The 17156-nt window shown below is 43.3% G+C and overlaps 1 protein-coding gene across 3 annotated transcripts in view; it reads right to left on the bottom strand.

Annotated features, from left to right (window-relative positions):
- Positions 1 to 17094, bottom strand: part of QRSL1 (glutaminyl-tRNA amidotransferase subunit QRSL1) — a 28200-nt gene extending 11106 nt beyond the window's left edge. The window contains exons 1-8 of one of the 3 annotated variants that reach the window (XM_084827220.1): positions 17024 to 17093; positions 16942 to 16979; positions 11605 to 11764; positions 7649 to 7747; positions 6369 to 6465; positions 5046 to 5222; positions 835 to 1010; positions 632 to 744 (exon numbers count right to left, since the gene is read on the bottom strand). In XM_084827220.1, coding sequence (XP_084683346.1) covers positions 632 to 744; positions 835 to 1010; positions 5046 to 5222; positions 6369 to 6465; positions 7649 to 7747; positions 11605 to 11764; positions 16942 to 16979; positions 17024 to 17093 — 930 coding nt within the window. Of the gene's footprint in view, positions 1 to 631; positions 745 to 834; positions 1011 to 5045; positions 5223 to 6368; positions 6466 to 7648; positions 7748 to 11604; positions 11765 to 16941 lie in introns of all 3 variants that reach the window. The other 2 variants (XM_084827218.1, XM_084827219.1) reach the window with 2 other exon arrangements.
- Between the last annotated feature and the right edge of the window lie 62 nt (positions 17095 to 17156).

Here is a 17156-nt window from a genome sequence, read left to right as displayed (position 1 = left end):
GAAATGAACATATGCATGTGTGTAAAGAAACTTCCCGAAACAGGGACATGGACTTTATTTGCCTGCAAGTAATTGTGTTCATTTTGTATCAAAATAAAGATAATGCTGCTTTCAATTATTCAGTTAAAGAATTCAAGGTATTCTTCAAAATATTTGGGTGGCAAACATTCAACAAGTGCTTCTTATTCCCAACATTTGTGTGGTAGAAATGGAAGTCTTAAAAGAAACAATCTCTCCAAAGCATATGTTAATTCCATCTAAAAGCACTGAGTTGGTATGGGCAACCAATGCCAAATTCTACATGTTTATAGAACTGGATGCTGAAGAATAAGATATCCAATATTATATTCCTTAAACAGGTGGGGAATCTGTGGCCCTCCAAATGTTGTTGGACTACAACTCCCATCATCCCTGACCATCAGTCATGCTGGCTGGGCCTGAGGGAGTTACGATCCAACAGCAACTAGTGGGTGCTGGTTTCCCCACACTTGCCTTATAAGCATCAATTGTGTTACTTCTGCAGTTTAAAAATATGACAGTCATGTCAGAGGCAGTAGGTCACCATGAAAATTTAATTTGGGTGGAAGATTATTTTTTCCTGCCTGCCACTGACCAATTACATACAACTTACCTTTGGTATCCCTATGCAAAGATTCTTCATATCTGTCAAGCTGGGGAGCTGAAATGGTTGAAAGGGGTCCTGCAGTGTGGTTGAGTCTTTTGGATCATGCCCTCCGAGGACACCTGAAAGAACCAAAAGGCTCATGAGAGAATTACTGAATTAAACTAACTTTGAGACAACTGCTCAAAGTTGTATATGTATAATCACTATACCCAACACAGTGGCTGCATCGTCCACACATCTGGTTAAAATGCCAGGCACATCCATAGAGTTGACAAGTGGAATGAGACCGTGACGGGAAACCAGGCCATACGTTGGCTTCAAGCCAACAACTCCACAGTGAGAGGCTGGATTTCTGGTGGATCCTCCTGTATCAGATCCCAGTGCCCTATGGTGGATGAACAAATAATGGCAATCAGAAGCAAACTCTGTATCATGTCCCAATTTCTTCTGCTTTTATGTCTTTGCATTATACCAAAGGCACTTTCCAAATCCATTCTATCAATATGCAACATTAACACCTTTAAAAAAATACAAATGGACTATAGGATTTATTGAGGGAGGAAAACTAGTGGTGAGAGTGACGGACTGGGAGCCGGGAGATCCGGGTTCTAGTCCCCACTTGGCCATGGAAGCTCACTGGGTGACTTTGGGCCAGTCACAGACTCTCAGCCCAACCTACCTCACAGGGTTGTTGTTGTGAGGATACAACGGTGAGGAGGAGGATAATGTAAGCCGCCTTGAGTTCCTTGCGAGAGGGAGAAAGGCGGGGTATAAATGCAATAAATAAATAAATAAATAGACTGAGATGACAGCAGATATATATATACCCAAATGGCCTAAGGTACAGGGGAGATATGGCAAAATTAGAGTGAAATATACACATCCTGATAGCTAGAGTACAAAATATGAATATGTCAGTACATAATCTAAAAATAGCATTTGCTGGTACATCAAAGCATAAATACTAATTAATAATAGTAACGCCAAGGACCCTCCTGTTTGGCTGATGTAAACTGCTGAAGGATGTTTCTGACTAGTTACATTGTATGAATGACATTGGCTGGACTCTAATGACATCTGTGCCATCGTCTGCTAGAAATGATGACAGTGCCTATGAATGGCATATCTTCCTCAGGCCCCTCCCACCAATCGATTTCTTGTTTTAACCAGAGAATAAAGAAAAACAAGGTGTCATTACCTAACAATCACTTCTAATCTATTTCCAATGCAGAGATGCATATGCAGTTAACTATAAACTGCTTGCTCTAAGATGCAAAACACTAATCAGTATTGACACCAGCCTGTGAAGTGCCTAGCCTGAAGGGGCTTCTTGCATCTGTAATACTTGCTTGTCAGGAAGAAATTCAGCAGGTGTAGTGTTCACATTATGCATAGTTTCCCTTTCTGGAGCTACAGCAAGCACCTTTCTGTCATGCAGTTGAAGTGCAGAGGTCCCTTTCAGATCAGCAGTTGGCAATGGCAACTGCTGAAGCATCTGAAGGCACATGATGTGGTTCAGCCATTAAAGCTAAGAGGTTCTGGCTTGCACCTATGCCAGGATGGGAGACCATCTGGGAACCATCTGTAAGATGCTGAGCTTCTTGGAAGATGAAAAGACCATGAACATAACAACAAGCCCTAGAAAGAATCCTTCCTAACTTTAAAATATATAGTCAGGGCCAGAAATATTGGAACAAGGGTAACTGTTTTGGCATTTGGCCTGTGTATATAAACATATTTATTTATACACACACACACACACACACATCTGTGTGTGTGTGTATGAGTGTGTGTGTGTGTGTGTATACAGTCAGGGCCAGAAATATTAGAACAAGGATAACTGTTTTGGCAGTTGGCCTCTGTACACCACCACATTGAAGTTGAAAGGAAACACACTCAGATGGGAGCAAAGTCAGGACTTTCAGCTGTAATTCAAGAGGTTTGACAAAAGTGAGGCACTAACCATTCAGGAACTACAGCCAGCGGCATACACCCCCCCCCCCCATCGTTGGTGGCTCATAAGTAATGGAACGAATGGCTGACAAGCAGCTGCATGGCCAGGTATGGCCTGTTTCCTGGGTACCCCATGATCAAGCAAGCAGATGAAAGGCCTGGAGGTGGTTCTGAGTGTTACATTTGCATTTGGTAGCTGTTCACTGGAACTCCCAACATGAGGTCCAAAGAGGTGTCCATGTGAGTGAAGGAAGCCATCATTAGGCTGAGGAAACAACATAAACCCATCAGAGAGATCGTAAAAACAGTGGGAGTGGCCAATACAACAGTTTGGAACATCCTGAAAAAGAAGGAATTAACTGGCAAGCTCAGCAACAGCAGAAGGCCTGGCAGACCACAGAAGACAACTCAAGTGGATGACCACAGAATTCTGCTCATGGTGAAGAGGAACCCTTTCACAACAGCTAGCCAGGTCAAGAACGCTGTTGTGGAGGTAAGCATGTCATTGTCAACATCTACAGTGAAGAGACGGCTTTATGAATGTAAACACAGAGGCTTCACAACAAGGTGCAAACCACTGGTAACGCTCAAGAACAGACAGGCCAGATTAGCCTTTGCAAGCAAACACCTAAAAAAGCCTGCCCAGTTCTGGAATAAGATTCTTTGGACTGATGAGACCAAGATTAACTTGTACCAGAATGATGGGAAGAGAAAAGGATGGAGAAGGAAAGGAACAGCTCATGATCCAAAGCATACCACATCATCTGTCAAACATGGTAGAGGCAGTGTTATGGCATGGGATGTATGGCTGCCAATGGAACCGGGTCACTGGTGTTTATTGATGACCTGACTGCTGATAAAAGCAGCAGGATGAATTCTGAAGTGTATAGGGCTATACTTTCTGCTCAGATTCAGCCAAATGCTGCCAAACTGATAGGATGCTGCTTCATATTGCAGATGGAGAATGACCCAAAACATACAGCAAAACCCACCCAAGAGTTTCTCAAGGCAAAGAAGTGGGATGTTCTTCAATGGCCAAGTCAGTCTCCTGATCTCAACCCAATAGAGCATGCTTTTCACTTACTGAAGACAAGACAGAAGGCAGAAAGACCAACCACCAAGCAGCAGCTGAAGGCAGCTGCAGTAAAGGCCTGGCAAAGCATCTCAAGGGAGAGAACTCAGCATTTGGTGATGTCCATGGGTTCCAGACTTCAGGCAGTCATTGACTGCAAAGGATTTTCATCCAGGTACTAAAGGTGATCCTGAGGTTTGAAATAATGTTGGTTTGTTCCATTACTTATGAGCCACCAATGATAGGTGTGTGTGTATGCCACTGGCTGTACTTTCTGAATGGTTAGTGCCCCACTTTTGTCAAACCCCTTGAATTACAGCTGAAAGTCCTGACTTTGCTCCCATCTGGGTGTGTTTCCTTTCAACTTCAATGTGGTGGTATACAGAGGCCAACTGCCAAAACTGTTATCCTTGTTCCAATATTTCTGACCCTGACTGTATTGTCGCAATGGGTCGCGTCCAGTGTTAGTCCTATATAGAATAAACCACTGAAATGAGTGGAACTTAAGTTAGTCATGACAAGTAAGGAATGACAAGTAAGGAATATTACTGATATCCTCTTAGCTTCCCTTTTTGAAAAGTGCTATGGGATCAACAATATGAAAGCTCAGCCTTATGAAAAACAGAAGGAACTTTGATTCAGTGCAGGCTACAGCATCTCATCCTTTTCAATAAAATACCTTTTCATCCCAGGCTTTGAATTGACAATAGTGTAAGCTAATAATTCAGGTAGAGTAGGATTTTCAGACTATCACGCTTCAAGCCTTGGATTTATTCTAAATTACCTTACAATGCTGACATGAAAAATACTTAGTAAAAATAATCTAGTTTTGCAAACATTAGACCACATCCTAGCTTTGATGTCCCATTGGTTTAAATGGTAGAGATGTAAGCACATAATTGACTCTCATTTAAAACTGCAGGGCTTCAAATTGCTTAATTTTGGCAGGATTAGGCCCACTATATTTCATTCCAAAGTTCAGCGTGTCTATTACAATAATAAAATTGTAATCTAGTAATGAAAGTTATGGGTTGTATCAATTATTAGTCCTAGTTAGAGGATATCAGTAATATTCCTTGTCATTGCCATAATAAATTCTTTTCAAGCAGTACAAAATGGTCAGACATGATTTAAGAAAGACTTTTGGACATAAATATCAGAGGACTTTACCCCATCCTCACTCCTTTATCAAGTCCTGTCCTATCTATATAGAATAGATTTTAAGTACTCTAATAAGGGACCATGTTGCTTGTGGGATCTGAACAGCACTTAGTGCACTGTTGGCACTAATCAAATGTTGCTCTTTATGTTGCGCTATTGACACAAATCAAATGTTGCTCAAATGTTGCACCAGTCCTTATGGTGTTAATTAAACTGTTCTAAAAAGCCTCTTACGCAAAGCACGTGAAAGATGAGACTGCAGCAGCGCTGCCTCCAGAGCTCCCCCCAGTTATCAGCCAGCTGGTGTCTTCGTTCTGAGTACTGGAGGTTTGCACACATTTTTCTCTGTACTGTCGTGAGTAACTCCAGGGGTTTCTAACCGGTCCAAATGCCCCATCTGTAGTTCCGGAGCTAAAATGAGAAAGTCAGGGAGGAAGAAGACAGAACCTTCTTAATTCAGCTATACATTTAACCACCCCTTCTCTTTTTCTCTCTCCTTTAAGTACATCTGAAATCCTTTGTTCCAAAACAGAACCATAAAGGCCAATCAGTTGTCAGTCTTCATGCTACACAGCCAAGGAGTCTATCTAGGGCTGAGCAACCTGGAGCCCTTCAAGGTACTTTCCTGTAACCTTCAGAATGTTCCCTAGTCTCATATATTTCATCCTCTTCCAAAGGTCTGAATAAAGACAGCCAATGTGGTGTAGTGGTTAGAGTGTTGGACTGGGACTTGAGAGACCCAGGTTCTAGTCCTCACTTTGGCTCAGTCACTGGCTCTCAGCCTAGCCTACCTCACAGGGTTGTTGTGAGGATACAATATAGAAGAGGAGGACCATGTAAGCAGCCTTGGGTTCCTTGGAGGAAAAAAGGTGAGATATAAATATAGTAATAAATTAAAAATAAAGTAATAAGGAGATGTGACTTGACTTGCTCATGGAATGCATACAATGAAGGTGCCAGATGTATATCAGAAAGAGGGAATTCCATAACCTTGGGGCCACCAAAGAGAAGGCTTTGTGTGTGCTGCTGTTGGACAAACTTCTGAGGGCAACGGTATTGATAAAAAGGCTTTCCTTGCTGACCTTAGCACCTAGGCTTGTCTATTGGGCAGGAGGCACTCTTTCAGATAGTCATTGGATTCCAGTTACTTTAGATATCCTAACTGGAAAAATATCCATATTGTTGGCCACTGGAAGAACCAGAATGCGGAACTAGGTAGGCCTTTGGTCTGATCCAGCAGGGCTCTTCGTGTGTTCTTTAGGGAGGTATGAGCTCTGCAATTCCATGCAAGTAGAGACCTTGTACTGTGTTCACTGTACAAAGCCAGCAATCTTTGTCTTTTTTTCTTTAATTAAAAAGGCTATCTCTAATATGTATGGTTGCAAAGACAGGCTTGAAACCGTGTGGCCAATACCTGCTGAAATCTCAGAAGCAAGGTGAGAGTTGAGTGGACTGAGCTTCAACACTCGACAAAGCTTCGGGCCCATCTTCATAACTCTGCAGTTAAGCATAAATGACACAACACAGCAGGCACAGGACATACATAGCTCAACTTACCCCATAGCAAATTCATCTAGGTTTGTTTTTCCAAGAAGCACAGCTCCTTGATCCAGCAATTTCTGAAGTACTGTTGCGTTGTAAGGTGGGATATAACCTGAAAAATGCAAAGACTGGATTGGCTTGAGACAACATCTTTCTGTAACCTTATGGAACTTTACTGTAGCAGCTAGAATGTATGAATTTGGTATACTTGTACGCCATCCATCAGCCAAACAGCTCCCAGGGCACTTTACAATCAAATATTTACAATAATGAAATTCAAACAATAATATCAATACTTTGGGCTACATCCAACGTCACACGAGTGGATTGCTACTTGCACAATGCACCTTTCCCGTCCTCTCCTCCCGCTGTAGTCCCCCACCCTCCAGAGGTGCAAAATCTGCAAAAAGGTATTTGCAAGGAACCAAAACGATAACCAGAAAAGCCTCTCCAAAGGAGCGAGTTCCATAAGCAGGCTCACCACTGAAAAGGCCCTCTCCTGGTTGCCACCTGCCTCACCTCAGATGGTGGCAATGGCACCTGGAGGAGGGCCTCAGCCAATGACTTCAGCATGTGGAATATGGGAACAGGAGTTCCATGTAGGGCTTTAAAGGTAAACACCAACACTCTAAATTGTGTTTGGAAACAGACTGCAAGCCAGGACCTCTTAAAGAACTGGTGTGACATGGTCCTAAGGCCTAGTCCTAATTTGTAGCCTAGCAGCAAGGCTAACAATACACTAGGGGTGCTTCCAGGGAAGGCTTTTATCCTGCAATCACCCAGCCTCAAACACAGAATTTTACAGGGGGTCCTGAAAAACATCTCTTTCCATTGACATCTTCATCTTGTCAATGGAAAGAGATGTTTTCCCACAGTGTCTCCTGTCTTTTTTCTTTCCACAAAATATCTGCTTCAGAGGAAATGGCGTAATAGCGGTAAAGCATATTTTGATTGGAGGTGCTAGGAGACCTCCATCTGGAAACACCCTAGGATTCTAGTATCATGCTCAATATAATCCCTAAAGTTATTTTCAAAGCCTTATAAAGTGCTAATTCAACAAAGAATTAGGCCCTGGATTAACATGATCAGTGTGCCTACAAGTGCTCTGTCACCAAATTCTTGTGTGCATTTAATATAGTTTCATATAAATAATCCAATGTATCCACTCATCAATATGGTTTTCTGCAAAGGAATAAATCATTTTAAGTCTCAACAACAGTACTCCCATCTATTTCCTTAACAGACTGAGGACCAGAGTTCAAGGATTTTGGCTTCTCTTAAAAACTCTACTTTACCTTTTAGCATATTGGATGCACATGTTGTCTCAATACCAGCCGAGCTGAAGTTGTCTTTAACAGCAATAGGAATGCCATCTAAATCCCCTAGTGCCTGACCTACATTATGGATAATACAAAGATATTAATTCAGTGCGTAAAGCAGGGGTGTTGAACCTCAGGCCCTCCAAGATGCCCCCAATTCCGCTGGCTCTGCCCTCTTTCCCCTGACCATTTGATGGTTTCCAGGCTTTTGCACAGTTCCACCCCACCCCCATTCTAAAAATGCCTCTCCTAAGGCTTAGTTAGTGGCAGTAAGAACTTTAAGCTTAAATACGCTGGTAATTTTTGTATTTGGGCCCTGCTCTTTTTTCCTTTGGCCCCGCCCACCACTGGAATGTGGACTCTGAGAGCTTCTCCAAAACTGAATTCAGCTCTTGGCTGGAGAGAGATTCAACATCCCTTGTATAAAGCGTTATACACACAGTCTTATTTAACACTTAGGTACTGTGATTTTTTTTTACACATAGCGTGAACATGTACCACTACTGGAGCTGCTGGGCAAGCAGATTTGGAAGAGGTATAAAGGAACATGCCCAGTTGCCTTTCAAAATCATCCTAAGCCCTTCCTTTATGCTGCCCTGTTTTTCAGGCACAACTGTGCACAGGTGCTGGATGGAATAGTGTTGCGGCCATGGTATCCCTTAAGACACCACACCTGGGAATGCGACAGCTAGCCTGCCTCAAAACAACCCCTGGATGCCAGTTTGGAGGGATCATTTTGGAGCTCTTCACAATCCCTTTTTGTTTAAACCACCCTAAATAATCTGGTGTCATCAGCAAACTTGGCCACCTCACTGCTCACTCCTAAGTCCATATAATTTATAAACAAGTTGAAAAGCATTGTTCCCAATACAGATCCCAGTGGGACCCCACTGTTTACTTCCTTCCATTGGGAGAATTTGCCATTTATTTCTACTCTCTGCTTTCTGTTCCTTAACCAGTTACTGATCTATAAGAGGACTCTCGTCTTATTCCATGACTGCTATGTTTGTTCAAGAGTCTTTGGTGAGGGACTTTGTCAAAAGCCTTCTGTAAATCCAAGTAAACGATGCATACTTGATCACCCCTGTCCACATATTTATTGACATTCTCAAAGAACTCTAAAAGTTCTAAAAGGACTTACCTGTGCAGAAGCCATGTTGATTCTTTTTCAGCAAGGCTTGCCCTTCTATATGCCTAGTAATTTCATCTTTAATAATGCTTTTAACCAATTTATCCAGAACAGACAATAAGCTAACGGGCCTGTAATTTCCCGGATCCCGCCTGGATCCCTTTTTTAAAATTGGCGTTACATTGGCCACTCTCCAGTTCTCTGCTACAGAGTCTGATCTTACGGATATGTTACATAGTTTTGTTAGAAGATCAGCAATTTCACATCTGAGTTCTTGAAGAACTCTAGGATGGATACCATCTGGGCTCAGTGATTTATTAGCTTTCAATATATCAATAAAGTTGAGAACTTCATCTTTTGTCACCAATATTTGCCTTAGTTCCTCAGATTCCCTTCCTTAAAACATCAGTTCAGGCACAGGTATCTGTCCTACATCTTCTGCAGTGAAGACAGATGAGAAGAATTCAATCAGCTTCTCCATAATCTCCTTATCCTCCTTTAGAACTCCGTTGTCATCCAGTGGTCCAGCTGGCTCCCTAGCTGGTTTCCTGCTTATGATATATTTAAATAATTATTTATTGTTGGCCTTGTTGCTGTTAGTGATGTGCTCCTCAAAATGCTTTTTTGCATTTCTTATTGTCTGCTTGCATTTCCTTTGTTGAAGTTTGTGCTCCTTTTTCTTCTCCTCATTCTTTTCTCTAATAGCTTCCTTGATACTGCTCATTAACCATGTTGGTGACCTCTTGGATTTGGTGCTATCTGTCCTAACCTGTGGCATATATTATAGCTGAGCTTCTAGTATTGTAGTTTTGAGTAACCTCTAAGCATTTTGAGGGATCATGGGAGGGGCTCAGTGTGATAGAGCACATGGTTGGCATGCAGAAGGTCCCAGGTTCGATCCCTGGCTTCTCTGGATGGGGCTAGGAAAGAATCCTGCCTGAAATCCTGGAGAGCGGCTGCCAGTCAGTGTTGACAATACTGGGCTAGAAGGGCCAATGGTCTGACTCCGTATAAGGCAGCTTCCTATGTACCATTGAAGGGATATAACCCTCTTGACTCCCCCTTTCAGTTTCCACTCAGCTTCCTTCAGCTCACAAGTCTTGCACACACAAAATTCATTCCAGGCTTTCCTGCAAGCATTCATTTTCATCAACCTAATGGGAGCGGGGATATCTTTTTAGTTGTTGCTATTGTTAGGCAACTGTGAGTCAGAAACTCGTGCCAATCTATTGCAAATCATCCAGAGATTTATCAGATCCAGATTACTTTCTGCCCACCCCCTGCTTAAAGCACTGCTTTCTTCCAGTGTCAACACATGAGAGGCAGTATGGGGCCAACTCCCAGAAGCCAAGCAAGAGAACACGGGATCTATTTGCTTGCATTAAGAATCTTGTTTTCAGTCATATGATATGCTGCTACAGCCAACCGAGGATAGGCCTGAACACACAGTTTCTCACTTAAGAGGTTTTCAATTTCACATTTCCCTCAGTTCTGATTTGCTTTGCAAGATTCCCAGGTTTCCCAAGCAAAGCATGTTTCAGAAAAATGAACTTAGGGCAGAATCCTATGCATATTTAGACAGAAAAAAGTCCTAAAACTTCTAGCACGCCCCAGCCAGCCATGATGGGCATGCTAGAAGTTGTAGGACCTTTTTCTGTCTAAATATGCATAGGATTACACCCTTATGAACTTTTCTCTTGAATCATGAAGGTTATATACTAGAATGTCCATCCCCTGCTGTAACAACAGAGACGCTCAAGAAGCTACATATGACATGTTTCAGATTTGTATTTTATTCAAGTCAGCCTCAGGCCATACCAATAATAACTTTTAAAGTTCTTGGCTCATATAATGAAGTTCCTGATACATTTTCACCTATGAAGCTAAGCAGGTTTGGGGACTAAAATTTACTGTATATGGTGCACACCCCTTTCTTTAGAGCAGCCTTTCCCAACCTGGGTCTGTTCAGATGTTTCGGCCTATAGGTCTATCATCCCTGATTATTGGTCATGATGGATGGGGCAGATGAGAATCGTAATACAAAACAACTGGAGGGACTTGGGTTGGAAAGGCTGCTTTAGATGAAGCACTGGATACAAAAGAAGCAAGTTATCAAATAAACCTTGATAAATGTTGGGCTTAAATCTCCCTTCTGAATAAAACTTTGTTACATAAACACTTGAAGTCTGTTCAATTGAATAGAATATCTGAATTCAAGGTCAGTTGAGTTATACAGTGCAATCCTATACATGTCTACTCAGAAGTAAGTTCATTTGAGTTCAATGGGGCTTGCTTCCAGATAAGTGGGCATGGAATTTCAGCTGAAGTAGACCAAATTAAAGTACTTCTACTGGTATTCTGGATTGATATATATACTTGTAAATAAATTCCTAATCCTACATGTATGTATATGTTCATAAGCAGCATAAAGTCTGATCTCAAGACTTCCTATTCTAGGATGTAAGTGCTTAACATCAGCCAGCATGGCTGGCTGGTGGATGATGGGAGTTGTAGGCCAGCACATCTGGAGGACACCTGATTGGGAAAGGCTGGTTTAGATGGAGCATAACAGCATCCAAAACAACACACACATGACATTATGTGGTCATCACACAGACACTGTGGCAACTCTAGGCAGATTAGAACAAATGGAACTGAGGCCAAAATCTGATGAATCAGAGAAATAAAGTGAATTTAGCAGTACATTTTACAATATTAGTAAATAAAGGTCTTGAGCAGAAAATGTCAGGATCACAGACAAAAGATATTAGAGAAGAACAACTGTCCAGCAGAATTAAATTACCTTGTCTGTATCTCTTCTCTGAAGCCTCTGCTTGCTTTATTGCCGTGTCTTCTGCTACTGTGATATAAGCATTAAGAAATCTGGTGGCTTTTATTAACGAGATACACTTCTGACAAAGCTCTGTTGGACTCACTTGGCCTTCCTTTAGTGCTGCAGAAATCTGGAATGACCATAATTTCCATTTTTAGAAGAATTTAAGTATTAAGCTTTAAAGAAATATCTGTCTACCTGGTTTTCAAAACAACTTCCCCTCCTCCGCATAAAAACTACTTTGACTCAACATTGCACTTACGTTACATTCATATGGCAAGAAGTGACTGCATTGATTTCACAAGCAACACTACAAGAAATTCTATGAAATGTAACTATAAACTTTGCAATTGTATAAAATGGCCTCCAGATTCAAGATGTGTCCAAAATGCAAAGTAATATTGGAGTTAGCTTAGCAAATAGGAGGATAAGGTCGTAACTTATTTGTCAAAATGGTTATCCATAGATCTTTCATTAGCTAATCTAGAATAATAAAAAAGTATTTGCATCTGTCTGTCTGTCCATCCATCAAAACCATAGTGCCAAACTCAGGAAACCTAGACACCTGAAACTTGGCATGCATACTAAAGGGTCCCTAGGGGTGTGCACCTTGGGGTTATTTTGTTTTTTAAAACATTAATTTTGATTAATTTACAGAGGGATCCTATGGCTGCTAGACAGAGGCTGGATGGCCATAGGATTATTCAGTTTTCGGGAACCGACCTCAGAGCCCGCACTCTGAGGTCAGTTCCAAGAAAACTGCCACCCCCCTCCCCACCCCCCGCCACCTTGTAAGCAGTGCGGATTGTCCCCAGCTCCGTGCTCATAACAGCAGTGCAGAGCAGGAGGAAAAGGAGTGTTCCAAGGGGTGGGGAGAGGACTTCGGAAGGGCCAGTACGACGCTTCTTTTGCGTCGTCTGGCCTCACACCCCCCCCCCCCGCTGCTCCAAAGCGCTGCAGCTAGACAGCCAAAATTGGCCATCTAGCCGCAAATGCAGGGCGGCTGGAGCGAAGAAGAGAAGATCCTCTCTGCCTGCCCTACATTGGATAGGCGGTCACCTCTGAGTTCCGAGGCAGCCGCCTATCCCTATAGGATTGCGTGCTTAAATGTGTCCATGCAGTTATGGCTGCAGTAACATTTCTAGTGTTCTGCCACTAGGGACATACTTCCCTAACCAGAATATAGCAATGCATAGTTTGAAACCAGGGGAGATTAGTAGGCCGAGGGACAGAGTTATACCCCGGCCTTCACCCTGCTGTGCAGCACCCCCCCCCCACTTAGGGGAATGGAATCAGCAGATCCCTCACTCAGGAGGCTATAGGGGTGCACCATGGCAGGAATCATGCATAGTGGGGCACAACCTAGAGGGGCTTCAACTTGGGTGACAACTTGTCCAACTCTGACAGCTATGTAAGTTTGCTTGAAGGCTTAGGTGTGTCAAACTAAGGGCTATTCCAACCCATGCGAAGCCAGGTCCGTTCGCTAGTTTCTTCAAAAAATAAACTTGATAGTGTGTGTAACTTGATCTTAAACATGTGTGTAACTCACTACATAATGTGGTGATTTATATGGCCTTAAAAGAGGATTAGCCACATTTATGAAGAATAAATCTAGCAATGGCAATTAGCCACGATGAATATAAGAACCCACCTTACTGAATCAGCTGCTGGTGAGCAACACTACAACAGCACTGATCCCTTCACATCCTGCTTGTGGGCTTCCTGGAGGGATCTGACTGGCCACAATGAGAAACAGTTTGCTGAACTAGATGGACCATTCTTCTTATTTATTTATTGCATTTATACCCTGCCTTTTTTCCTCTTGCAAGGAACCCAAGGAGGCTTACATTATCCTCCTCCTCTCCATTTTATCCTCACAACAACAGACTAGTGGGTTGGGCTAGTCTGTGACTGGCCCAAAGTCACCCAGTGAGCTTCCATGGCCGAGTGGGGACTAGAACCCGGATCTCCCAGCTCCTAGTCCAACACTCTTGCCACTACACCACGCCGGCTCTCTTCTTATGTTTCTTCTTATGTTTGCAAACAAATCTTATCTAGTAAGTGGGGGCTCTGAAAGACCAGTGATTGTAGCAATAGGCTTTGGGTCACTGACCACCATGAGGATGACTCTTTAAAATACACTTTGCACACGTGCATGGAGTCCCTCCCTACAACAGACAGACAGTCATATTGGCCTGAACCTAGGTTTGGCTTGTTAACTGCAAATACAACTGAAGAAATAATAGTCAAGCTTTCTAGAGAACCATAGATGCTCTTTGGAATTCCAAAACAAGGGACATCTTTCAAAATAGATCACGCTTAAAACAATGCTTCTTAATATATGGGTTATTTTGCAACCCCGTAGTGTTGTAACTAGATATCTCTATATTTGCAGACACAAAGGATGATGTACTAGCAGTACATTGGGGGTTATTTCACACATCACAAAATTTAAAAGGAAATAATAAATGCTCAAACAGCACATTGCTGTGCATGTTTACACAAAAGCATCCCACTGTATTCAATGGGTTGTACTCTTAGGGCGCAATCCTATGCATGTTTAGACAGCGAAAAGGCCTAGAAGCTGGCTGGGGCATGCTGGGAGTTGTAGGCCTTTTCTCTGTCTAAACATGCATAGGATTGCACCCTTAAGTAGTATGCATAGGATTGTATTTTCTAAGTGTAAATACATGGGTTTCTTTTGTTGTATGTGTTGTTGTTGTTCAGTCGTTCAGTCGTGTCCGACTCTTCGTGACCCCATGGACCATAGCACGCCAGGCCTTCCTGTCCTGCGCTCTCTCCCGGAGCGTGCTCAAGTTCATATTCATTGCATCCGTGATGCTATCTAGCCATCTCATCCTCTGCCGTCCCCTTCTCCTTTTGCCTTCAGTCTTTCCCAGCATCAGGGTCTTTTCCAGGGAGTTTTCTCTTCACATTAGGTGGCCAAAATATTGGAGCTTCAGCTTCATTATCTGTCCTTCCAATGAGCAGTCAGGGTTGATTTCCTTTAGGATGGACTGATTTGACCTCCTTGCAGTCCAGGGGACTCGTAAGAGTCTTCTCCAGCACCACAGTTCGAAAGCATCAATTCTTCGGCGCTCAGCCTTCCTTATAGTCCAGCTCTCACAGCCATACATTACTACTGGGAAAACCATAGCTTTGATTAGACGGACCTTTGTCGGCAAGGTGATGTCTCTGCTTCTTACTATGCTGTCTAGGTTGGCCATAGCTTTCCTCCCAAGGAGCAAGCGTCTTTTAATTTCATGGCTACAGTCACCGTCTGCGGTGATCTTGGAGCCCAAGAAAGTAAAATCTGTCACTGCTTCCATTTCTTCCCCTTCTATATGCCAGGAAGTGATAGGGCCAGATGACATGATCTTCGTTTTTTGAATGTTGAGTTTCAAACCAGCTTTTGCACTCTCCTCTTTCACCCTCAACAAGAGGCTCTTGAGATCCTCTTCGCTTTCTGCCATTAGGGTGGTATCGTCTGCATATCGGAGGTTGTTGATAATTCTCCCGGCAATCTTAATTCCGACCTGTGATTCATCCAACCTGGCATTTCTCATGATGTACTCTGCATATAAGTTAAATAAGCAGGGTGACAATATGCAGCCTTGTCGTACTCCTTTCCCAATTTTGAACCAATCGGTTGTTCCATGTCTGGTTCTTACTGTTGCTTCTTGACCCTCGTACAGGTTTCTCAGGAGACGGGTAAGGTGGTCTGGTACTCCCATCACTTTCAGAATTTGCCACAGTTTGTTGTGATCCACACAATCAAAGGCTTTAGCGTAGTCAATGAAGCAGAAATAGACGTTTTTCTGGAATTCTCTTGCTTTCTCCATGATGCAGCGAATGTTGGCGATTTGATCTCTAGTTCCTCTGCCTCTTCGAAACCCAGCTTGTACTTCCGGTAGTTCTCGGTTCGCATACTGCTGAAGCCTAGCTTGTAGGATTTTGAGCATCACCTTGCTGGCATGTGAAATGAGCGCAATGGTGCGGTAGTTTGAACACTCTTTGGCGTTGCCCTTCTTTGGAATTGGAATGTAAACTGACCTTTTCCAGTCTTGTGGCCACTGTTGAGTGTTCCAGATTTGTTGGCATATTGAATGCAGCACTTTAACAGCATCATCTTTTAGGATTTTAAATAGCTCGGTTGGAATACTGTCATCTCCGCTAGCTTTGTTGTTACTAATGCTTCCTAAGGCCCACTTGACTTCACTCTCTAGGATGTCCGGCTCAAGTTCAGTGACCGCACTATCATGGCTATCAGGGACATTCAGATCTTTCCTGTATAGTTCTTCTGTGTATTCTTCTGTGTATTTGTTGTATGTACTTGGGAGAAAATTATGGCACTTGGGGCTTCCCACTCCATGCTCTTACAGAGAAACGTCAGCGTGTGTGCTATTACCATATCTTTCGAAACATAAATTGGTTACACAAGGGGTGGGCAACTTGTGGCCCTCCAGACGTTTTATCCCTAGCCAGTACAGCTAGTGGTGAGGATCATGGAAATCGTGCTTTTCTTCTGCATTGAAATCTTCTGAGGAAACTTTGTTAGCGTGCCCCACCTCCATAAATATAGTGGGAGGTGCTAATATAGGGTAGCCTTCCCCAACTGGGAGTCCTTCAGATGTGCTGGACAACAGATGCCCATCCCCAACCAGCACAGCTGTCTGGAGAAGGAGTTGCAGTCCAACACATCTGGAAGGCACCTGGTTAGGGAAATCTGCCCTAGATTACCACCTCTCACTCTACTTATGGTGATAGGGGTAGTCTAAGGGCTATTCTTTTTGGTAGCTGCTTGATTTTGTTGGCAGTTCTATAGTTTATTGTAAACAGCTTCAGAGGTTTGCTGGAAGTAACGTGGAAATCTGAATAAACAAATGCTGGTAGTTTGGAAAAGTCTTCTCCCTCAGATCACAAGAACAGGGCCACCAGCGGCGGCCACGGATCTAGCCCACTAGTCTAGAATTACCATGCTTTTTGCTGTAAGAGCTGCAGTGTCTGTAGTAGCAGCCACATGACAGGCAGAAATACAACAGGTGAAGCTTGCATAATACCGAAATAATTAGGAGTGCTTCGTATACGGGATTTCTGTTTTTCATGCAGCTGTTCTAAGGGACTGGAGCACTGCCAGAAAGCAAATAATGCCTACCGCAAACTGGGAACGGAAACCCAACCTGCTTAAAGGCATAACCGGCATGGGAGGAAGTCGGAAGATACAGCTAGGGAAGGCGAGGGGCGAATTGCTTGCTCCGCCCACTGCGGAGAACAAGGCCAATCCCAGCTCTGCTTGCTCTCCCTCACCTCTTGGAGCGAAGCGCGCAGCATCTTCCCTGCCGAGCCTGTAGGGAAGATTCTCAAAATCGCGAAACTTCCTCTGTAGTACTAGTCCCCGTTACCGGTAGCATTCGGACGAACTCATGGGCGCCGCCATCTTGAAGAGCGCGTCCTAACATCGGGATCTCTGATTGGTTCGAAGCCTGTGGGCGCGGAAGGATGCCGTGCTCCTATTGGTCCGG

The sequence above is a fragment of the Heloderma suspectum genome, chromosome 1 (genome assembly GCF_057233095.1).
Source record: "Heloderma suspectum isolate Gila_16-S chromosome 1, 16-S_ref, whole genome shotgun sequence".
Lineage (NCBI taxonomy): Eukaryota > Metazoa > Chordata > Lepidosauria > Squamata > Helodermatidae > Heloderma > Heloderma suspectum.
The sequence above is the reverse complement of the archived record's forward strand: the minus strand, read 5'-3'. Positions and strand labels throughout refer to the sequence as shown.